Source organism: Aulonocara stuartgranti (assembly GCF_965226115.1).
Source record: "Aulonocara stuartgranti genome assembly, chromosome: 3".
Classification (NCBI taxonomy): domain Eukaryota; kingdom Metazoa; phylum Chordata; class Actinopteri; order Cichliformes; family Cichlidae; genus Aulonocara; species Aulonocara stuartgranti.
Window position 1 is genome coordinate 72,402,092 of NC_138941.1, and position 25,499 is coordinate 72,427,590.

At 41.1% G+C, this 25,499-nt stretch overlaps 1 protein-coding gene across 2 annotated transcripts in view; it reads right to left on the reverse strand.

Annotated features, from left to right (window-relative positions):
* Positions 1–562: 562 nt before the first annotated feature.
* Positions 563–25,499, reverse strand: part of LOC309703497 (uncharacterized protein) — a 66,133-nt gene continuing 41,196 nt past the window's right edge. Inside the window, exons 1-11 of one of the 2 annotated variants that reach the window (XM_082528369.1) lie at positions 19,778–20,646; positions 12,353–12,703; positions 11,531–11,863; positions 11,354–11,452; positions 10,340–10,666; positions 8,767–9,093; positions 7,937–8,260; positions 6,645–6,968; positions 5,486–5,812; positions 2,631–2,951; positions 563–2,552 (exon numbers count right to left, since the gene is read on the reverse strand). In XM_082528369.1, coding sequence (XP_082384495.1) covers positions 2,461–2,552; positions 2,631–2,951; positions 5,486–5,812; positions 6,645–6,968; positions 7,937–8,260; positions 8,767–9,093; positions 10,340–10,666; positions 11,354–11,452; positions 11,531–11,863; positions 12,353–12,703; positions 19,778–19,808 — 2,856 coding nt within the window. In that variant the 5' untranslated portion in view covers positions 19,809–20,646 and the 3' untranslated portion in view covers positions 563–2,460. Of the gene's footprint in view, positions 2,553–2,630; positions 2,952–5,485; positions 5,813–6,644; positions 6,969–7,936; positions 8,261–8,766; positions 9,094–10,339; positions 10,667–11,353; positions 11,453–11,530; positions 11,864–12,352; positions 12,704–19,777; positions 20,647–25,499 lie in introns of those variants that run through there. The other variant, XM_082528370.1, reaches the window with a different exon arrangement.

Here is a 25,499-nt window from a genome sequence, read left to right on the forward strand (position 1 = left end):
ACAGCAGAGAGCTGCACAGCAGGATTATTCTGAGGCCTCGAGGATCACACAGGAAAACAGGACATGATTTATGTAAGTATGGGGGGAAAAAGCTCAGTGTGGTCATCACCAGGCACCACTGATAATATTCTTATTATGCAAAGAAACTGACTTCAGTAAAAGCAAATATAACTCTCAATTATTAAACATAAGATGTTAGTTTTAACTGATGAGGTTACTGAATGTAGTGGGATTTATTTATTTTTATATGCAGCACAAACTGTTCTAATCCAATTTATCTTGTTAAATCGGTGTAGAGGAAGATGTTTTTGTCTGTGTGCAAACAAATTCACATTTTAATGTTGTTTCTGCAGGCTGTGAGGCATTTAGTGAACCAAAGGACAGAAACAAAGCGTAGACATACATGCCAAAGTTTCTGTCAAACTTTTTAAATTGGTCCTAATTTTAATTCTCTGTGACGTTATGAAGTTTAAAAAGTCTCAAATCAAACTTTCCTGAAGCCCACATTCAGCCCCAAACACATCAGAAACACCACAGAAGAAGAAGAACACTGATCAAATGAAACCTTATCAAGTTTTTATTTCACAGTTTATAAAATTACAAAAATGTAAAAATATCAGATTTAGCCTCATCTGTAGTCCCTGTGCAGATCCAACCAATAAATGAAGAGAAACAGTAAACGTGGTCAGTCTGTGGGCCACTCCTGTCTGTGCTGTTGTTGTACCATCTACCAGCCAACATACAAAGAGCTGAAGTGAAACTGAGTGATAGGAACAGTGTCACTGAAGCCACTATCTGCAGGTTTTTTAGATTTCTCCTGCTTCCCTATTCTGGCACACATGGCAACCAGCCTGCTTGCAGTCAATGAACCATCCACGTCCATTTTCAGTGGGTGGATACAGGCAGTATAATGGGAAAATAAATGATCCGTTATAAATGTTTTAGACCGAGTGAAGTGAGATTGAAGGGTCAGAGCTGTCTGAATTCTCTAAATACCAACAAAAGAGTCCTCAGTGCTTTTGTGCTGTCCCACACTACACAGCAAAGCAAAAGTGATTCTCTGCTCAGACGACATTTAAAGTGCATCAGCAGCATTTTTGAAATGCTTTTTATTCTTGTTGTGCTGAAGCACAGTCAGATTTCTCTACTGTTGACTCTGATTGTAAAGAAGTATAACAGGACCATCAGGTCTCCAGTTGCCCGTGTCCACAGAGATTGTAGTAAAGGTTGAGTTCAGGAGATTTTCTCTCTGCACATTAAGTTTCTTCAAACAGTTCTTTCTGTAAATGTCAGTAAAAAGTACTTCAGCATTTAGATGCAGTGTTGAAGTCTTTGTCACGGTGTGAGCCGTATAGACCCAAAACAGATACAACACGGGCACCAGATGTGTGTGTCAGGTATTTATTAGTGAAAAAGTGAAAAACGTGAATACTCACTGGTGTGGAGTTCAGTTGCTATATACAGGTGGAGTGAAACAGTGACTAAGTGTAGGCAGTGATAACAATGATCACATGGGAATTAACTACACAAGTATACTTGGGACTGGGGTAATATGTACAAGGGTAAGGCAGAAATACACAGTGAACTGGATTTACTATGGCGCACACTTGGCAAAGATTACTGCTTTGATGTTACTCTGGTGAAGACTGTGATTGTGAGCAAAGTTTTTACTTCACAGTTTATCATTATAAAAATACAAAATGTAAAAAATATCAGTCTTGACCTCTGTGTGCAGATCCAACTAATAAACAAAGAGAAATAATCAACAGCTCACACTGAGTGAAGCTGGTCACAGGTCAGTTTGAGACAAACAACTTTAATACGTTGACACCATGATTGTGACTGAAGTGAAGGCACGCTTACATTAATGTGATGCTGCAGATATTTTTTTTAAACGGGTATTTGTCCAAGTTAGTTTAAAAAAAAAAATCTCTCATGGTAAATGGCCTGTATTTATATAGCGCTTTACTAGTCCCTAAGGACCCCAAAGCACTTTACATATCCAGTCATCCACCCATTCACACACTGGTGATGGCAGCTACATTGTAGCCACAGCCACCTTGGGGCGCACTGACAGAGGCGAGGCTGCCGGACACTGGCGCCACCGGGCCCTCTGACCACCACCAGTAGGCAACGGGTGAAGTGTCTTGCCCAAGGACACAACAACCGAGACTGTCCAAGCCGGGGCTCGAATCGGCAACCTTCCGATTACAAGGCGAACTCCCAACTCTTGAGCCACGATCATAATCAATAATAAATAAATAGCTAAATAAATAATCTCAAGTGCTGTAAATAAAATGAAAGTGCTGAGAGTTTCCTCCAGAGTGAGACCTCTGTCACAGTTCAGAGGATCTACGGCAGCAGAGACCTTCATGGACACTAAAAGTCTCAAACACACAACAACAACATCACACTGACTCCACTCTGACATCACTGATCAATAATCAAAGAACACACAGATCAAACTGATTGATCAGCCATCAGAGGAGTCGGATCAATGGAGCTGCTTCTGTTCCTGATGTCCCCTGTTTGATCCTGGACCTGAACTCTCCCTGCAGAGGAGACACAAGACAGTCAGACAGGAACTATGAAAATAACAAACAAACAAACAAACAAACAAACAAACAAACCTTTGACTGTGAGGAATACTGTTTTGTATCTCTTGATCTCCTCTGTTTTGACTACACATCTGTATTCTCCACTGTCTCTCTCTGTGGGGTGTTTCAGGGTCAGACTGAGGTCTCCAGTTCTCAGCAGGTCTTCATTCATCTTCGTTCGGTCTCTGTAAAACTGGTCCTGTTCTTCAGGCTGGTCAGAGCCGTTCTCATACACGTGGACCATTCTTTCACCACTGATCTTCCACTGCACTTTGGCATCTTCAGGCAGGTTTTCTGTTGTTTTGAAGGACAGCTGGACAGATCCCACCCCCTCCTTCACCTCCACCTGACAGACTGAGAGGACAACAAACACAGGACAGACAGACAGCAGGTTCAGAGCTATAGAGAAATCTGTAGGACAATAATGTTTATTTTTATCTTTAAGGCTCACATAGCCCCATTATTGTATTTTATGCAATGACCTCACAAATTGTATCACACATTTGTTTCATTCTTTACTGCACAGAGATATGTTTTGTAGAATAGTTTTGGATTTAGACTGTTAGACTTAGACACTAACAGATATGAACAGGGAGAAGGAATTTGAGGTGGATGGTCTGCCTGGATGGTGATGGCACCAGAAAGCATAAAGATTTAAGGTGGACTCTCCTAGAGAAAAACAGGGCTATAAATTCTGCTGTTAGGGAATGCTCTCTTTCCCCCTTCTCTCTCTCTACAAGCCTGGATGACAAGCGATGGTTGCCATGGTGACGCGAGAAGAGACGTCTCCATACAGGGAGATGCTGGAAAGGTGCAGAAGATGAAACATGAGGCTGACATGGCGTCTAAAGGCTTCGTCCAACGTTTTGACCAATCGGGTTAAAACTGTTTTTGCCACATGCAATAAAAGTGTTTACAGCCTGGGTGCCTACATCAAAGACCAAAAGAGGAACATGATAAGGCACATGTCGCATGGAAAGGAGGAGGAAGAAAACGTTGGGGTCCAAGGAAAGCTGATATGTAAATTAAGAGAGATCTTCTGGTGATAATAACAACAACAGTGTGTCAAACGATGATTAAAAGGAAGAGGCAGCATCATCCGACACAAAGTCAGAGTCTCAAGGTGACTGAAGCCAGACCAGCATCTGTAGAGGCCACATCTATGGCTCCACGTTTATATTCAGCTCTGTCAGCGAACTGAAGTTACACAATTTAGCACTCTATCATCAGGAGCGTTATCTTTAGTGGACATGCTGCCAGTGGTAGAATGGAGAAAAACCCATCACTCACCAGTTGTCAGAGACTACAGTGAGGTGCAAAGAATCCCAGAAAAAGAGAAAAAGTACAAGTGGCTACAGCAACATGAGATTTCAGAACAAAACAGAAGAGATAGAAGAAGCCAGAAGAAGAACCACAGTGGATCTGTGGGAATGAGAGTGAATGGGAGATTTTCTGGGACAGTAAAAGAAGGAGAAAACTGATGATTTAGAGATAGAAAACTCAGACAGAGAGTACTGTTACTATTGATTTCAGGAGTCAGACGAAGATGAAGAGAAGAGATTCACCCTATCACAAGAATAATTCACAAGATCTTAGACACAGATGGAACAAACTTGGAGCTTTCCTCCAAAGGTACAGATGTCACCAAGAATTGCATCGTCTGGCCAGCCTGTGTACGTGCCATCTGTCCATCGTGACATTGACTAGTTACCAAACTCCACCTCTGACAATTCAATTCAATTTATAGAGCTCCAAATCACAACAACAATCGCCTTAAAGTGGGTTTTTTTTAGTGTACAGTAGAGAGAGAGAAACCCAACAATCATATGACCCCCTATGAGCAGCACTTTGGTGACAGTGGGAAGGAAAAACTCCCTTTTAACAGGAAGAAACCTCCGGCAGAACCAGGCTCAGGGAGGGGTGGGGCCATCTGCTGCAACCAGTTGGGGTGAGAGAAGGAAGACAGTGTGGGACAGCAATTACTTCAGTCAAGTTAGAAATGGACTTTGGCAGCACTTTAGAGCCACCTAGGTACTGAAGATTAGGAGCACTGAGAGGGCTAAACTCCAGTCAATTCAAGAACATCTAAAGAGAGTGGCTAAGATTTGGGAGGCACACTAAGGAGGCCAGATATTTCAGATGAAATAAAAATGCAGGCACCATTGTGAACTAGGACTATCAAAGGGGTGCAGGAAAGCCTGGATGGAGTTGTAGGTCTGGGCTCCATGGCAGACAACATATGGATGCATCACCTCCTAGTGCCTGGGCTGATTTTTGTTGTTGTTGAAATCTTACAGGTGGCATATGTATGTGTATGTGTGAATGTTCAAAGTGTGTCTCTGTAGGAATTCATCACATCCTGTATAGGTGGTGTTCTAGAGCCATCTTGAAATGCCCATGTATGAAATCAATAAAATATGTCAACCAGGCCTGAAGCATGTGCAAAATTTCATGTATTTTTGAAGCATGTTAAGGACCGCAAAAAGGCATAAAATAATAAATGGAGCAGATACAAGAGGGCCTTCACAGTGTTCTTGGCTCCCAATTATAATGGCTGCAGATTCTGGTGGTAATAGTCTAATTAAATCTCAGCTAACAAAGCCTGGACTTCAGTGTTGGTGCAGTACTCTGTATTTTGTTCAAGAATAATAGAATAAACCACTGTTCACAGCTTATAAGTATCTGGATTTCATTTAATATACTTTTGCAGTGATCATGTGTATTGGTATTTTTAAGTTCTACTTCATCAGATATTCTTCTGTATGGAAACAAGTCCCTGCGAAGTACTGACAACATCTGGTCGTCACAGTTAGGCTCATATTGCAAGAAATCAATGCCAAAAATGGACCTTAGATTTTGCATACATGCTTACACGAGGCTGCACTGACCTCTGACCTTCAGCTCCACCTTTCTCTTCAGCAGAATCTTTCCCTCCCTGCTGAGGAGGATGCAGGTGTAGGTGTTTGTGTCCCAGTCTGTAGGGTATTTCAAGGTCAGACTGAGGTCTCCAGTGTTCAGCAGGTCTTCATTAATCTCTGTTCGGTCTCTGTAAACCTTGTCCTGTTCTTCAAACTGATCAGAGCCGTTCTGATATATGTGGATCTTTCTGTATGAACCATCTTTCCACTCCACTTTAACGTCTTTGGGCAGGTGAGCTTTGATTTCAACGGGCAGTTGAACAGACTCAATGCCTGAATCCACCTCCACTTTGGGGACTGAGAATAGAACAAAGCAGAAAATGACCTGAACAGCCAGCAGCAGCAACACTGAGCAGCATTGACTGGATGGGACTCAGACAGTTTCTCTGTAACTGCAGGGCTTCCTGCGCTGCTGTTAGTCAGATACGGATCAACAGGTTGTGGATAGAAAGCAGATTCCTTCAGCAGAGGATCCATATCACACGTGAAGCATGTCGTCGGGAAACAATCAGTGAAAATGGGACACTTTGAGCCGATTTGAGCCTCAATCTCTGAACATAGATGGTGCAGAGTTATGAATGGCTCTGTTTTTTGTTGGGGTTTTTATCGTTTATTTTATGGCTTGCTGTACTAACTTTTTTCAATAAATTAATAAATAAATGGTCTTTAGACTCTAAGCTTTAGGAATGAAGCAGTAATAAATTGTCGAGCCTCCACTTAGCAAGAATAAACTTTCAATTACTTTAAATCTTACAAATTGCTTATTTTAACTCCTTTCTCTTTTAATTGTTTTAAGTAACTGAAAACACCTGAAATGAACTATAAATGCACACCATATTAATTACTTTGAGCCAAATTGATCTCTATCTATCTATCCACACACACACACACGCACACGCACACACACACACACACACACACACACACTCACACGCACACACACGCACACACACACACGTAAATAAATATAAAAACAAGCCAACTTATTCCTGATCCAAATGTCTTCATGTCAAGTTTAAAATGTTTTCTATCACACATGTGTATATCAAACATATTTTAGGAATTCTAGTTAAAAAACAACAACAACAACAACACATACATACAAAGAATCAAAGGAAAAAACAACAACCTGTGATTTTGACTTTGAGCAGTACTTTTTTGTATCTATTGATCTTCCCGTAGACTTTACATCTGTATTCTCCACTGTCTCTCTCTGTGGGCTGTTTCAGGGTCAGACTGAGGTCTCCAGTTCTCAGCAGGTCTTTATTAATCTTCGTTCGGTCTCTGTAAAACTGGTCCTGCTCTTCAGGCTGGTCAGAGCCGTTCTTAAACACATGGACCATCCTATCACCACTGACCTTCCACTGCACTTTGGCATCTTCGGGCAGGTTTTCTGTTGTTTTGAAGGGCAGCTTGACAGACTCCACCCCCTCCTCCTCCTCCACCTGACAGACTGAGACAACAACAAAGACAACATGAGCTGTTCAGACAGCAGCTGGCTTTTCAGTGTTGTAGAGAAAACTGAGGGACAGAAGCATATGAGAGTAGAAGGTAACATGACAGATATCTAGAAAGTGAAAACAAGTTCAAAATGTTAGAGATGATCAGAGACTGATGGTGCTATTTTTGTCCATTTCCTACTTTACAGCAATTTCTCCTGTCAGTGTGGAGCTTTTGTCTGGGTCTTTTTGTCGTAGATATAAAATGGAACATTTGTATTTCTAAAAAAGATTCAAGGTCAAACAGCATCACTGAAAATTGAATTCAGTCAAATCAAATGAATTCCTTCAAAGTTGATGATCTGATAACATCAGATGGACTGTTTCCTCAAAGCAAACTGAATCATTGGCTGGGCTGCTTCCCACTTCCAGACAGTCCCCGAGGCCACTGCCCACTGAGAAGTTTATTAACAGTTATTTTTCTGTTTGGATCCACACCACAGACAGACGTACCATCACTAATGTGATATAAGAATCAAGCACCACCTTTAATATGCTTAAATGATTTGAGAAATTAAGTGGGTAATGGCGAGAAGGTTAGCACTGTTGCCTGAGTTTGACTCCACCGCCTGGCTGGGGTCTGTCTGTGAAGATTTTGCATTTTTTTTTCTGTCTGCGTGGGTTCTGTCTGTACTGTCTGTACTCTGGCTTCCTCCCACAGGTCAAAGATATTATTGTTTGGTTAGCTTCTAAATTGCCCATAAATGTGAATGTGAATGGTTGTCTGTCTCTCTGTGTTAACAACAGATTGTGATCTGCAACACATTGGCGATCTATCCTTGGTGTATCCACCTCCTGCCCCATGGTAGCTGGGGTAAGCTACAGGCACCCACCTACCTCTGCTCTGAACTAATTAGGCAAAAGAAAATGGATGCAGAAATCAATGTCAAAAATGGCGTTCAGATTTCAAGCACACGCTGACCTTGGACTTTCAGCTCCACTTGTTTCTTCATCAGGATGTTTCCCTCCTTGTAGACGGTGCAGGTGTATGTCTTTGTGTCCCAGTCTGTGGGGTATTTCAGGGTCAGACTGAGGTCTCCAGTTTTCAGCAGGTCTTTATTCACCTCTGTTCGGCCTCTGTAAACCTTGTCCTGTTCTTCAAGCTGGTCAGAACCGTTCTTATACACGTGGACCTTCCTGTTCTCTCTGTCTATCCACTCTGCTTTTACATCTTCAGGCAGATTTTCTGTGGTTGTGAAGGGCAGTTGGACAGACTCGCTGTCTGAAACCCCGTTCACCTTGATACCTGACAGCACAACAAAGCAGAAAATGAGCTTTCTTCTTATATAATGTGACACAAGGTTCTTTTTACAAAACTGTAACCTCACAAACAAGTGGAGTCTGTTTCTCTCTTAAGCCCAGAAAATGGCAGATGAGTTTGGGATCCTTGTAACATATTTCTAGCTCACCCTGGGGTATGTGGCTGTTGGGGCGTGCTTTAACTGCACAGCTGTAGAGTGGTGTGGAAACAGTGCCTGTAAAACTGAAGGACCTGTCTTCCATAGCTCATTAACCTTTTTCCTCTTATACAGGAAACTGCACAGCAGACATCCGCATGAGCTTGTGAGCAGTCGGCACTCCACAGCCAGGCACGTTAAATATACAATTAGAAGTATTTATAGTGTGTGCAAACCACAACTTGACTCTTATCCTTACTGAAAAGCATCGACAGTGGCAAGACCCGCTACCACAACTACGTACAAATGAAAACTAACTTTGCTTTGATCCCTGAGCTTGATCTACAGCACTGACCTCTGACTTTCAGCTTCACTTGTTTCTTTTTCAGGATGTTTCCCTCCCTGCTGTAGATGGTGCAGGTGTAGATGTCAGTGTCCCAGTCTGTGGGGTACTTCAGGGTCAGACTGAGGTCTCCAGTTCTCAGCAGTTCTTTATTCATCTGTGTTCGATCTTTATAATCTTGGTCTTGTTCTTCCAGCTGGTCAAAGCCATTCTGATAAACATGGACCTTCTCATAGTCACTGTCCATCCACTCCACTCTAGCATCTTCAGGCAGGTTAGTCCTGGTTTTGCAGGGTAACAGGACAGTCTCCACCCCTGAAACCACCTCTACTGTGTAAACTGAGAAGACACCAAAAATATGAGCTATACAGAAAAAAGCAGCAACACTGAGCATGATTTACATTTAGTAGTTGAAGTGAAATATTTCAAGTCAAAACACATTTTACTAATCAGTCAGATTATGCCACTGAACAGAGACAATATTGCCTTTGTTGTTTTTCCAATCAGCGTCACAGCTGTCTGTTTCTTAAAGACCTCAACATCACTGTCACATGTCCAGAGACAAGCTTTGTTGTTGTTCTTTGAAAGAGAATCAAGTAGCTCACTGCAGGAAACAACTAGTTACCTGGGGGCATCTTGGGAAGCAAATTCAGGATATCCAGGCTTTAATTGTGTTACCTGACCCCAGTCAGAGATCATGTTTATTAACAAAGTGATCATCAACTTTCTTTGTTAACTAGGCTTTCTGCTCCAGATACAGATCAATTGGCTATGCATGTTTATTATTAGTAATAATAGTATTTAAATAAAACATTTCATACTCCAGCAAAAATGTAAGTGCAGATGATTCTCTGCCAGACAGATATTTTGCATTATATTCTTACAGGTGGTGTGAAATAGTTCTTGTATCCGTACGTAAATAAATATCTCAGACAGACGTTGTTCTACATATATACATAGATAGATAGATCTATCTATCTATCTATATATATCTATATCTATATCTATATATATATATATATATATGTATGTGTGTGTGTGTGTGTGTGTGTGTATCTAATCCATGAGATAATGTTAATCATCCTTTTTCAAATTTGCTGAAAAACTTTTACAAACCGTCATTCCCATATGGAAAAGAAATAGTAAAAACTTATATGTGATCACTCATGAAAGTGGCCACTTTCTCATTACTTTCATACATCGTTTTAGTAAGTATCCAAAACATACAAGTTTCATTATTTAATTTTTCAAGGGATCTTATATCTGTTTTCACTCTTATATGCTTTTCATACAAGTTTCACACAAGACAGATACAAACTTTATAAGATTTATATATATATCTTTTCCATATGGGTTGTCTCATTTTCTACATGTTCTAAGAAATGCTCCTTTAGCTTTATGCTGGTAAATTTCAACCAACTTGCTGCTAATCAATAAACTCTGCCTTTCTAAATCACTGAGGAACTGTATTGAGTTGAAGGTTAAAATATTTGAGGAAAATTAGTCTTAAAAATCTCATAAATGTATATCATATGAAATACAAATAAAAATGAACTACGTTCTGCCCAATGACAACAGCACTGACCTCTGACACTGAGTTTCACAGTTTTTGTTAACAAGATGTCTCCCTTCATACTGTAGACGCAGCAGGTGTAGGTGTTTGTGTCTTCATCTGTGGGATATTCAAGAGTCAGACTGAGGTCTCCAGTTTTCAGCAAGTTTGTCTTCATCTTCGTTCGTTCTCTGTAAAACTCGTCCTGTTCTCCAGGCTGATCAGAGCCATTCTGATATATGTGGATCTTCCTGTTGTCTCTGTTTGTCCACTCCACTTTAATGTCTTTAAGGAATCTGACTATAGCTTTGCAGGGCAGCCGGACAGACTCCTCCCCTGAATCCACCTCCACTGTGTAAACTGAGAAAACAACAAAGCACAACATGATGACATCAGCAGCAGCTGTGGTGGTCACATGACCTCCCTGTCCCTCCTTCTCTTCTAGTCTCAGTCAGATTGTGTCTCAGTTTGTTCCTGATGTGTTCCTGACTCGTTCTTTGGTAACTCGTCTGCAGCGTCCTGTAAAGTGCTGCAGACATGTTGGATGAAGAAGAACAGACAGACTGAGCCTCCACAGTCGGCCATGTCTCACACACATCAGCACAGAAACCATGAAGATCTCATGTGTCTGAACATCTGAAGCTCTCCACCACATGACTGAGCACAACTCAAGGAGGAACATTTACTGAAGCTGCTGCAACATTTACTGTCAGCACATGTTTCCATGTCAGCTGCTGTTTACCACCACAGAAGAAGAACAGCTTGTCCACATGCAGCCTCTGTGTCAGATCAATGCAGTGAAGCACACACACTGTTTAGTAAAGTCATGTTGTGGAGCTGTTTCACTGATCAATGACTGAGTCTGAAGGAGGTTTTCTGACTTCTGGAACAAACCTGGAAGTTTCTCTTCAGCTCTCTGTATCAGCTGTTTGTAACTCTCAACTCTTTCAGCTTCTGGAACAAGTTTGTGTGAGCCACAGTCAAGGAGCCACCAGAGGACACCTGCTGACCATCGGCATTATGGGTAGTGTAGTAGGAGACACTCACCTTTCATGAAATAGTGCCGGAAATGAAATAATAGAACCGCGGAAATAACAAGAAGAATCAGGAGAACCAGGAGAGCTGTGGCCCAGGATGGAAACCGTTCTGTGATGAAAAGAAAACGAAAAGTTTTCTGACCTGTGTCCACAACATTGACCTCTGACCTGTAAGTACAGCACTGACCTTTGACCTGCAGCACTACTTTCCATCTGAGGATGTCTTTGTCCCTGTAGATGGTGCAGACGTATCGTCCTGTGTCTCTCTCTGTGGGGTGTTTCAGGGTCAGACTGAGGTCTCCAGTTCTCAGCAGGTCTTCATTCATCTTCGTTCGGTCTCTGTAAACTTCGTCCTGAGTCATAAGTTGGCCACTTTGATTTGAATACTCATGGACCACCATGAGTCCGAGGTCAGAGCGAGTCCACTCCACTCTGGTGGCCTCGGGTATGTTAGGTTTTGTTTTGCAGGGCAGGATGACAGACTGTGAGCCTTCCTCCACCTTCATGTCCACCTGCTGGTCTGAGAGGATAAGAAAACAACCGTAGAATCAGCTGCACTGACACTGATTGTAAATGGAGCTTGGTTCAGTATCCACATTCCTGATCTTTGATTCTGTTCTGTAAACATTAATAATGTACCAAAACAGTCTTTGGCTCTTTTTGTTTTCTATTGTAACTGGAATTTATGTAATATTGCTACACTCACAAATGGGTGAGGGATCACAATGAATATTATGGGCATTAAATCACCTGCTTATCATCAAATCACTTGTTCTGACACATCTAAGGAAAGGAAATTCTGAATGTTTCAAATTGGCTGATGTGTAAAAGGTCATATTTTGAGTGACTGAGCTCAGCTTTTTGGTGTGGCTTCCACAGCAGTCCTAGTTTCTTACTGCGCTGGTTTCATCAAGACATTTAGAACAATTTAGTTATCTTCAGCTTTACGTGACCTTTGTCTGCAGCACTGACTTCTGACCAATAAGTACAGCAGGTTTTAGGGTTTGACCTTTGATATGCAGTTGGATGCTTCTCAGTCTCCGTTCACTTTCTCCTGCACTGATGGAGCAGGTGTAGTTGCCCGAGTCAGTCTTTGTTGGCCTTCTCAGAGTAAGGGTGAAATCTTTTGTGATGAGAGCATAGGGATTCATTGATGTGCGTCCTGTGTACTGCTGGATCTGCCCATTAAGATCATCTCCTCCTTTTCCTCGTAGGTGGACAGGTTTGGGAACAAGATCATTGAGAGTCCAGATAACTGTGGAGTCCTCAGGTATGAAACCTGAGTACAGGCAGGGCAGGAGGACAGATCTTTCTCCCTCATAAACTTCTACCACAACAGCCAATGTGGTATACTGGGAAACTGAGCACAAACAGAAAGAACCCAAATTTACTAAAAAACAAGAAACACTAAATGTAATCAGAAACATAAATTCAAGGAACGAACTCTTTGTTATTTACATTTTAAAATGAGTGAACAGGCTGCACCCTGAATAACCTCAGTGCACCGTGAATCAGAATATCATCAGTTCTGTGCAGCAGTGAAGAGAAACACTATTCCTCCAAAACATTCTCTCAGATACTGAGCAGGGCAAGATAACACAAGCTAAACTTACAAAAATGGACTGATTGGATTGGCAAAAACATGCATTATACATGTTTCTCTCTGGAAGCTGAAGAGGCTGAGACAGCTGAAGGATGAAGGATAACTAAGTTTTTTTTAAATTGATTAAAACTCTTTTGTTAGAAAATTAATTGTTAAAGAGTGAAAATTATAAAAACTTGAGCTTCAGTCTTGAGCTACAGGAGATGGGTGGGTCTATGGGGCCGTGTCAGCGAAGGCTCGTGTCTCTCTATTTCAGTACCACGCCAAGTCATGGAGAAGGAGGAAAAAAAACGGACGTAGCGCACGGCCAAGGGTTGCGAAAGTGAGAGAAAGATTTTTGAATAAGGATATTAGCAGTGTTTTATTTTTTCAGTGTCAAAAACATACGTCACCATTATCCATAGAGTCCAAGCCTCACTTTCTGTCTTCTTTCTTGAATGTTTTTTTGTTGCAAGACAATGTTTCATATTTCTTTTGGAAAGGTTGAGCATTATAATCCTTTTATAATTATAGTATCTATCCATTTCTTTCTCCAGCCTTTTTAGGGAACACCAAGGCGTTCCCAGGCCAGCTGAGAGATATAATCTCTCCACCATGTCCTAGGTCTACCCTGGGGCCTCCTCCCAGTTGGACATGTCTGGAATAGCTTACCCAGGAGATCTCCAGAAGGCATCATAGGTCACCTCAACTGTCTCCTTTTGAAAAGGAGGAGCAGCAGCCCCCTTCTGAGCCCCTGTTGGAAGGCTAAACCCCTCACCCTATCTCTAAGGGAGAGGCCGGCCAGCTACCCTTTGGAGAAAGCTCATCATGTGGACAGTAAATGCCAGTGATTTAGCCAACAAGTGACAGTAAAAATGGCCAAGAGAACACAGGCCAAACAGCTAAGACAATGAAGCACAACACACCAGACCATGCAGCCATTACAGGCACAGGTGCAGACGATACAACAAGCTAGTCTAAGTATACCAAGCTCTAAGTATAGAGAGAGCAGCGGCAGCCAAACCATACCAGCGTCCACGTCCCCACTGTGCAGAGTGGGGTTTAAAATCTCAAAAACCTTTGTCTACAAACAATTGTACAAAATGCATATCCAACTAAAACATTATGAATTTCTGTCGATTTAGAGCTGTGTCAGAGTTAACAGATATCAGTATCACAGCTCACAGACAAATTTTTTACTACAACAGCAGCTGGCGTCGCAGTCTCTGACTTTTTTCAGCAGCAACCTCAGCAGAGTTAAATCCTCTGACAGCAACAAGGAACAAAAGAGATGAAAATTACAGTGATCCTATTTTAATAAAGTAAATCAATAAAAGGAGGAATCCCGTGGTTCTTAAGAATCTATATATGACATAGAAATGTAGTTTTTCCACTATGGACTGTGAAAGAACTATAGAGGCTCTCGCTGTTTGTAGACTGATGGAGCTTCAATGTTTCCTAATGAACTTTTTCAGAGAACTGCTTTTTCCAGAACACTTTGACTTTTTGACAGAAACTCACTAAACTAAAATCCTGCCTCTGGCACCAGCCTTTCAGGTCCACTCAGACCTGACATAAATGTCTTCATCACACGGTGAAGAAGTATAACACCAACGGCTGTCGGACCATTGGGTTTTCCTGCTGCTGTCCAAAGACACATTTTGTGTTCAGGCAGAGTATTAAAGTCTGGATCAGATGCTTCTTATGAGAAGCTAATTGTTTCCAATATACACACTTTATGTTAACTTTTCTACAAGGATGTAGGCAGATTAAAAATACCTGACAAAGGAGAGGTTATTAAAGGTATTGAAGTAAAAACAGATGATGCAGTCCTATTAAAGAGAATAAGGAAAACCCAAAAAGTTGATTCGGTTCATCTATACGTAGCGTTTTCAGTGGCAGAAGTGAATCATCACTCGTCCAACTGACTTCTTCAGTTTTGGATGGTATCCAGGAATCTATGATTCATTCATAGATCAGTGCAAAAAACACAGGAAGCAAACACACACACACACAGCTGATTGTAACATGAGCTCATCTGAAAGGCACCAAGAAGAATCCAGAGATTTGAAAGTTGCTGCTTTGGATTGTTAGTTTGATCTGAATCAGAATCCAGTGTTTGATGGAAATCTCCTCCTGCTGCACTTCAACACATTAAAGAGAGAGAGATGAAAGAAAAGCTGATGATGAGAGCAGAGAGAGGAAGGTGTACTTACCGTGCAGGAGGATCACAAACACCACAAACATCTTCATGTTCCTGTCAAACTCAGAGACTCTTTAAAAGCCCTTCAGGACATCAGCTCACAGCAGCTTCACTTTCCTCTGCTGATCATCTACTGACACTCTCACACTGCTTCACTGTCACAGCTCAGAGTTCAGCTTCACACTTTGTTAAAGCACATCTGTGGAATGAAGTCTGACCGGCCACAGATCAGACGTTTGTGAGAACGGAGGCAGTGATTTGCTGGTTCACCTGTGGGGGCGTGGCTAACAGAAAAGTGGATGAACAGGATGGAAAGTGTGAGAGAATGAACTCCTCCTACTACTCTTATCAGATAAGTTTGTTGGTAAAATGAAAAAGAGACTTAGTTTCATCAGACTTTACTTTTAGCCTAATTAGTGGAAGCTAATATTCAGAAGATTGTATTTATAAATATCTGAAACACTGCGTGTGTGAAAAGAGAGGGAGAAAACTGTGAGCTCAGATATTTGCTGATCTTTAAAGTTTAAAATCACCACATTCCCACAGACCAATCAGATACAGGATATGAGGAATTATTCACCAGGTGGCCTTAATGACAGGAGAGGAGTTTGGGCTCCAGCTGCTGAAGCATGTGCAGTTTCACATGATTATTAACAGACAAAAAGAAAACATATTACTGATACAAAAATAGTTTTCTAAACAAGATCGCTGCAAAAAGTGCAGCCTTACCTAATGTCCACCCTACTGTTACTCATTTTATATTATGATTTAGGCTTAGAGTACTACCGTATCAAAAGATGGCAGCTGAGCTGGTTCATGCATCTTACAAGGATGCCTCCAAACTGAGGTTTTTCTAGGCATGTCCTAATGGAGGAGGACCAGGGCAGAACTAGGACTCGCAGCTTCAGTTAAGAGTGAGAAGAAAATAAAAATGTGTTCACGTTTGCAGTTTTGTCTTGTTCTACAATATTTGAAAGTTTAAAAAACAAACACTACATTTTTGGAAATATTAATGGGTTTTTTCTTATTTGTTTGTTTGTTTTGTACTACTTGAACACTAAAGTGGTGCTCACATGAGATGACAGTGCCAGCATTTGCCCACAGCTCATTTAGGTTTTGAGACCCCTGCCCTGAAGTATCTGTAGTCATGATCAGAGTCCTCTAAATACTAATTTTTTTCTTTTATTACCTAATTTACTAGAGGAGGCAGCACTGGTGCATCCTTTATGAAAGAGGAGATAATGTCGTACCACAGTAACTCAGATAAAAAGAGAGCAATTTTTTGATTGATGTTTTGTTTCCTGTTTTGTTTCTGTTACAATATTATACATTAAAGTATAATATTGTAACAGAAACAAAACATTAATCAAAAAATGTTGAAAAACAAATTACAACATTGTATAAAAATTACAATCATCAACTCAAATACTTGGTTCTAATTGAACAGACATTTCTATGAACTTGTAAGAACTGTGTAGGACATGAATCAGTCTGTGTCAGATCCTGAATTTGAAATTTCCACTGAAGTCACGGGTAAGAGGCAAGTGGAACCAAGATCGAGGCCGTTTTCTGTTTGAAGTTTGCAAAGACTGCTAAATTGTGCCAGTGGTAGTTCACTCTTTGCAACATAGTAGCTGTTCTAAACAGATTTTTCGGGTTTATTTTTAGTATGTTATTTGCAATTGGTGTTTGTTCTGGGAAAAATACTACAGACTGAGCAATGATGCATTCCTCATGCGCCTCATTCCTTCTAATGGGGTCTTTCTTAAAAGTACTGGTCCCAGTAACAAAGGCGTCATAACTTTTCCGTTTTGTGGTAAGCTTTTCTTTGGCTGTCACTTCTTCACCCTGACCTGTCTTATTTGGCTCAGCAGAACTAAAATATATATCCTGCTGCTTTTACACACGCACTCACATAACGCTCAGCGATTCTCTGCGCGATCAACCTCTCACATGTTTAAGCTGCAGAGATTTCACTTGTCATGTTTGAATAATAAGCTAATGAGTGATAAGATGATGTCCACATGGATTTTCACATCCATGTGGACAACCCTCAGGACAAAGGGACTAAAGACCTGAGTAACACTCTGGGCAACTTTGGGCTGACTCAGCATGTAACAGAGGCCACACATAATAGAGGACACACTCTTGACCTACTGATCTCCAAGGGCCTGAGCATTTCAAACATTACTGTGTCTGATGTGGGCATGTCTGATCATTACTGTGTTTTCTTTGAAAGTAAAATCTCAGCCCACACAAATATATCAACAACAGTGATCACAAAACGGTGTATAACTGAAAACAGTAGTGCAATTTTTAACCAGGTCTTCCCATTAACACCTGACCTGTCCAAAGGTTCAGTCAATGAGCTCGTCAATAGCTTTAATGCAAAAATGTTAAATGTAATGGATACTATTGCCCCCATTAAGGTGAAGGTTATCTCTGGAAGGAAAAAGTCTCCATGGAGAAACTCCACACTGGTGAAAAATGAAAAAAGAGAGTGTAGGAAAGCTGAGCGCAGATGGAGAAAAACAAACCTCCAGGTTCATTATGACATTTATAAAGAGAAACTTCACAATTATAATTTACAACTGAGGAGTGCAAGGAGGTCCTACTTCTCTGACATCATCACTAAAAACAGCCATAATGCTCGGGTCTTATTTTCTACAGTTGACAGGCTAACAAACCCTCCTGTGTCAGTGGCAGCTGAACTTCATTCGACCATGGCCTGCAATGACTTTGCCAAATTCTTCACAGAAAAAATCCAAAAAATTAGACAAGCAATTGGTACATCAACAGCAGATCCAGGATATGTACTGTGTCCACCAAAAAACTGTTTAAACACCATGAAACAGTTTCACCCGATTAACAGCAAAGACCTGGAGGACATCTTAGGTCAACTGAACTCCTCCTCCTGCTGTTTAGATGTCCTGCCAACAAGTTTTTTCAAAAAGGTCTCAAAGACTTTAGAGTCAGACCTGTTACAGATCGTCAACTTTTCTTTAATGTCAGGTGTGTTTCCAGAATCACTAAAAACTGCTGTAATCAAACCTATACTGGAAAAGGACAGTATAGGCACAACACAGAAGAGCTACCTCGTCAGCCCAGGACTCTGCAGTCTGTTTACACCTACAGGCCAGTGGACACTCTTTCAATGATGAGGATGTAACATCCTGGACAGGGAGGAACGCTGGTTTGAGCGCAGAGTCAAGGAGGCCAATTACGTGAAAAGGGAAAGACCATCTCTGAATCAAGGAGGGGGCCTAAGGGTACATCTTTCGCCATCTTACAATGCTGTGATTGCAGCCATTCCCCAACTCTGAATGGTACTCATGGCCATTGATCAGTGGGTTTTGGTCAGTGGTTGTTGGTCATGAGATTTTGCATAATTAAGATTAACAGACTGACCTCCCAGCCCATTGTTCCTCAGTGGGCTGGTTTCAGTCATTATGCAAATGTACTGGTTGGGGAAACCTGCAGTCAGCTGAGACTGAAGAAGTCACCTGGATGACGAAACGTTTCTCCCACAAAACACTACGTCCAGATGAACAGAATCAACTTTTGGAGATTTACTTTCCTGGATGATTAAGAATGCATCAAGATGCCTTTAAAGAGATTTTAAAGTTAATCCCGATTTCATTATTTATGTCTGTTCTTATATAGCAGCCTTTATTATGAGCATTACTTTTGTTCTGTGTCATTTGGAACAGTGTCAAAGTAGTATTTACTGTAAATCACTGGTATGTAACACCGAAATAACTCATGTGGTCAAGTATCTTCTGTCACTGTCTGTTTATGTTTGACTTCAGGAGGCAGACCATAAACAACCCCATGAAATTGTTAATCAAACTCTCTTTTCGGCTCTTTTCACCAGTAATCAATTCAGTAATTATTAATTTGTATTCTATATTATATTATCTGACTTTTTGACAGAGCCCAGACACAAATCTGCAAGTGTGTCCACGACTCTCCAACATACTTTTAAGTGAAGTTTAGTCTGCACTGGGTTTTTGTTGTCGCTTTGTTTTAGACTGTTACTGTTTCTGACTTCCTGCCCAGCTAAACTATGCACGTTGACGGTGCTTCTTTGAAAAAGATTTTTACTTAAACAACTTAGTTTTATTTTCTGGGAAGTTAGTGAAACGCTGCGGTGAAATCAAACTTTTCAGAGGGAATCAGTTCCGGTTACCGCATCAGTGGTAGTTTGCGAGATTAAACAGGAAATAAACAATCCTCACAGTTCTGAACAAAAAAAAGAAAAGCTTTCGATTTTAACATTCCAGTCAGTCACACTTTGGTAACAATAGCAGATATAGATGGCCACTTCATTGCATGTTCCTGTCACCTGTCTGAGAATGATGTTGTGATATAAAGGATTATCGGACCTGTCAATAAAGCCTTTTATCTCAGATCTGCAGCCATGACCTGTGTCACCGAGCTAGCTTAGCACGGCTAGTTAGCCTCTCCCAGGCTCAAACTTTCAACACAAAGTCGGTCCAGACTTTCTCACACCACCCCTCGCTCTCTTACAAATAAAGCCATCATTACATCGGTAATTTCACACACTGCGTGTATATACCTGTGCGATAAAACTTCGGTCTGAGTGCAAGATAAACATTGTTTACATAAAGTATATAAGAGTTTCTTACCGCTCGTGAGGAGCAGGAGCAACAGCAGCATCTTCAATCTCCTGCAAGAAACAGCAACCAGTTAAATCCAAATACTTCTCATTGTTGCTCTTAATATTTGGGGATTTATATCTCATTTGGAGCCGTCGATAAAAGACAGTGGAGGGAGTAACACCAGCTGTTTACTTTCGGTTTCACGTGAACAACTCTTCACCCTCCTGCCCTCTGGGAGGCGCTACAGGAGCCTCCGGACTAAGACCACCAGGTACCGGAACAGCTTCTTCCCCACAGCTGTCAGACTCCTGAACTCTGCCTCCTGACATCTGACCCACGTTAACTCATGGACTGGACATACACACACCCACAATGGACAACTGTACCCTCAAACACACAATAATAACATGGACTGAACCACCACTCACAACCACTAGCACTTTATATAGCCTCTGTAGAAACTATCTACACCCTCACTTATCTTAACTGCACTACTGTATAGCTCTGTGTAAATAATCATTCTGTACATTCAATAATCTTTAATCCTACAACTGTTTACAACTTGCATAGTTCCCATTTCTGTATAGCTGTATATCTCAGATTCCTGTAAAGTTATTTATTTCATATTCTGTATAGTTTTTCATATTTATATCCTGTTCATAGCCTGTACATAGCTTGTACTCACTACAGCCTGTACATACTTATAGTTATAGAATATTCACAACATACTTCATACCGTGTACATTATAACATACCATAATAGACCCATTTCTGTAATATACTTACATATCTATACTATTGCTAATATATATTGTAATATATCTATATCACTAAAGCACTTCTGGATGGATGCAAACTGCATTTCGTTGCCCTGTACCTGTGCATGTGCAATGACAATAAAGTTGAATTCTATTCTATTCTATTCTAACAACAGTGTCCTGTCTTCCAGGTTAACTGGTTATTACTTTCACTGGCATATGTATTATGCCAGAGGTATAATATTATGTATTATACCTCTTATCTCCAAACTAAACTCTCAGCGCCCTGAACTTGTTTATTGATTAAACTTACGATAAAACATTACAAATACACTTACTCAGCAGTGCCGTGTTGTAATGCAGTGTATCGCCGCATGGTGGCGTCTCTTGTGTCATGACTGGTAGGTTACCCTCTTTTTTATTCTTCTTCGTTGTGTACGCGGACTAGTGTGCTCTCGTGTGTGGTAGAGCTGGCGCTTTTATTTTTGATATTTGAAATAAATGAGTACTTGTGGAAAGTTAGAAGTTGTTGCTCATTCGCTATCCACCTGCACACATCTGCAGCTGGCGTCGTCTCCACCGCATGTTACAAAGTGTGACTTTCACCAGGTAACGTGGACATTTTTCCTGAATCAGCAGTTGGCGTGTTCAGGTAAAATGAGGGTTCAGAGCTTATCGCTGGTGTCATGAGGAAAATGTCGGCTCATTATTTACCTCATTACCATCAAATGATTCGGATGCACCAAACTGTATGAAAAACATTGGATTACAGGAAAACTCGATGCATGCTCAATAACCCAGGTAAAGAAATCCCACAAATGATTTCTGATCATCTGGACGCAGTAATTTCAGTTTCACATTCTGCAATTCTTCCTGATGTTCATGAACAACAAAAATGCTTTAAAATTGTAGCCATCGGGGGAAAAAAAATCAAGAATAAATTCTCTCTGAGAATGTGTATTTCTTCCTTATCCTCATCAGATAAAGAATTTAGATGCTCTTAAACCTGCAGACCCTCCCCCAGGAAGAGTGAGACTCTTTCCCAGAGATCTGATTAGTCCAGTTTGTGGTTTTGAACCCCTTGATGTCTAATCTCAAACGTTAACCTCTCTAGATCATATTATCGCTGCAGCTTCAGTAACCATGGCGATATACTCCAACAAGATGTGTACGACCTTAATAAAATAGAGAAGTTGAAGTTTTCTCAATAAGCCTCAAATCCTGGTTCAGGGGTGATGTATGTCATTTAGACCACAAACACCACAGAAGAAGAACATTAAACGTTAGCAAGATACATTTATTGGGATTTATTTAAGAAGAATAGTGCATGTTTGTAAGCATCCTTATAAAAATATATGTCAAACATGTTGAGTGCTTATTCACATAGTCCTGCCTGTAGCGATTTGTGAAATGTCCATAGACGAACTCAAAACAACACAAAGTGGGCATGAAACACTACACTACATGTATTAAGGCTGATTTACATCATGGAGCCTTGCTCTAAAAAACTTAGATTTATCGCTCTCTGTAAAGCATAGCGTGGATTTAATAAATAAGTGTTTAAAAGATGTTTAGTCTCAGTACAGAATGTGATGTGCTCTATAAACCCTAACATTACAGCCAACAGGGTGATCTTCCTGTTTCAGTGCAGTTCAGTAGTTCAGTTCATGTAGTAAATTAGAGGACCAGGACAAGGACAGATGACATACAGACCACAGGTCACAATCTTAAAATGATCACAGGTCTGCTTTGGTAGAGACCGACCTTCAAACTGGAACATGTTCCTTTGATACCGTCATGATGACTTACTGATTATTTACATGTTTGAAATAAAGAAAAATAGACAACTTCCTGACACAAAAATCCATCAATGTGACTTCATAGTAAACCCCTCTGGTCAGGGGTGAAAGAAGTCCTGCCATTAATTAATGCTTCAATCTTAAATATGATCAACCTATCTCTAATAATCGGCTATGTACCACAGGCCTTCAAGCTGGCTGTAGTTAAACTTTTACTCAAAAAGCATCTCTAGACCCAGCAGTCTTAGCTAATTATAGGCCAATCTCCAACCTTCCTTTCATATCAAAAATCCTTGAAAGAGTAGTTGTCAAACAGCTAACAGATCATCTGGTGAGGAATGGTTTATTTGAAGAGTTTCAGTCAGGTTTCAGAGCTCAGCACAGCACAGAAACAGCTTTAGTGAAGGTTACAAATGATCTTCTTATGGTCTCTGACAGTGGACTCATCTCTGTGCTTGTCCTGCTAGACCTCAGTGCAGCGTTCGATACTGTCGACCATAATATCCTATTAGAGCGATTAGAACATGCTGTAGGTATTACAGGTACTGCGCTGCAGTGGTTTGTATCATATCTATCTAATAGACTCCAATTTGTGCATGTAAATGGAGAGTCCTCTTCACACACTGAGGTTAATTATGGAGTTCCACAGGGTTCAGTGCTAGGACCAATTCTGTTTACATTATACATGCTTCCCTTAGGCAGCATCATTAGAAGACGTAGCATAAATTTTCACTGCTATGCAGATGACACCCAGCTCTATCTGTCCATGAAGCCAGATAACACACACCAATTAGTTAAACTGCAGGAATGTCTTAAAGACATAAAGACCTGGATGGCCACCAACTTTCTGCTTCTTAATTCAGATCAAACTGAGGTTATTGTACTTGGCCCTGAAAATCTTAGAAATATGGTATCAAAGCAGATTCTTACTCTGGATGGCATTACCTTGGCCTCCAGTAACGCTGTGAGGAACCTTGGAGTCATTTTTGACCAGGACATGTCCTTCAACGCACATATTAAACAAATATGTAAGACTGCTTTCTTCCATTTGTGCAACATCTCTAAAATTAGAAATATCCTGTCTCAGAGTGACGCTGAAAAACTAGTTCATGCATTTATTACTTCCAGGCTGGACGACTGTAATTCATTATTGTCCTGCTCCTCACATACAAGGTCTTAAATAATCAGGCCCCATCTTATCTTAATGACCTTGTAGTACCATATCACCCTATTAGAGCACTTCGCTCTCGCTCTGCAGGCCTACTTGTTGTTCCTAGAGTATTTAAAAGTAGAATGGGAGGGAGAGCCTTCAGTTTCCAGGCCCCTCTTCTGTGGAACCAGCTTCCAGTTTGGATTCGGGAGACAGACACTATCTCTACTTTTAAGATTAGGCTTCAAACTTTCCTTTTTGCTAAAGCATATAGTTAGGGCTGGACCAGGTGACCCTGAATCCTCCCTTAGTTATGCTGCAATAGACGTAGGCTGCCGGGATTCCCATGATGCATTGAGTTTTTCCTTTCCAGTCACCTTTCTCACTCACTATGTGTTAATAGACCTCTCTGCATTGAATCATATCTGTTATTAACCTCTGTCTGTCTTCCACAGCATGTCTTTATCCTGTTTTCCTTCCCTCACCCCAACAGGCCGCAGGAGATGGCCCCGCCCCTCCCTGAGCCTGGTTCTGCCGGAGGTTTCTTCCTGTTAAAAGGGAGTTTTTCCTTCCCACTGTCACTAAAGTGCTTGCTCATAGGGGGTCATATGATTGTTGGGTTTTTCTCTGTATCTATTATAGGTTATACTGTACAATATAAAGCGCACTGAGGCGACTTTTGTTGGGATTTGGCGCTATATAAATAAAATTGAATTGAATTGAATGTGATCATGTGGTTTGTAGGAACGCTCCTCTTCCTCAGAGGATCCACCTGTGCTTCCTCTCCTCTCTCCTCCACCTGTTACAGTGAGGGAACGTCCTCCATGATGGAGAAGCTGCTGGAAAGTGCTGAGAGTTTCCTCCAGAGTGAGACCTCTGTCACAGTTCAGAGGATCTACGGCAGCAGAGACCTTCATGGACACTAAAAGTCTCAAACACACAACAACAACATCACACTGACTCCACTCTGACATCACTGATCAATAATCAAAGAACACACAGATCAAACTGATTGATCAGCCATCAGAGGAGTCGGATCAATGGAGCTGCTTCTCTTCCTGATGTCCCCTGTTTGATCCTGGACCTGAACTCTCCCTGCAGAGGAGACACAACACAGTCAGAGACACACACACACACACACACACACACACACACACACACACACACACACACACCTACCTTTGACTTTGAGCAGCACAGTTTTGTATCTGTAGATCTGTGTGCTGTCCACTTCACATCTGTATTCTCCGGTTTCAGGGTCAGACTGAGGTCTCCAGTTCTCAGCAGGTCTTCATTCATCCACATAAACTTGGTCCTGTTTGTCAGGCTGGTCAGAGCCGTTTTGATACACATAAACGATCCTAAATGGTTCATAGTGTCTCCACTCTACTTTAGCATCTTCAGGCAGGTTTTCTGTATTTATAAAGGGCAGCTGGACAGACTCCACCCCCTCCTCCACCTCCACCTCCACCTGACAGACTGAGAGGACAACAAACACAACATGACAGACAGCAGCAGGTTTCAGAGTTGCAGAGAAAGCTGGAGGACAGAAGAAGATCAGAGCAGAAGGTAACAGGACAGAAATGTAGAAAGTCAAAGCAGGTTTTAAAGACGTTTGAGGTGATCAGTGTCTGTAATGTCTCCTGTCATTGTAGAGCTGCTGTCTGCTGTTTTTTGGGGGGATTTAAAATGTATCATTGAAGAGGAGTTTAAATCAAACATGCCCTCTGTCATGATCTTGTTTCTGTCCAGAACAATCCTCTCTGCCAATGAATCTTAATTGTATTTTACTGATCAGATTTTCACACACATCTGCAACATGAAGCCACAGAAACCTTCATCAAATCAAAATGTTTTTGTTTCTGCTGCAACATTACTGAATCCTTGGGATCGACTCAGCTCATCTCTCATTTCTAAAGAAGCTGTACAGCCTCATGTATTCCCTTTCAGCATCACTGATTTTGGCTGGAATCAAAGTTTGATGCAGTTGACTCGAAAACGATGTTCAATGAATGCAAATTAATCCCACTCAAAACTGCTGA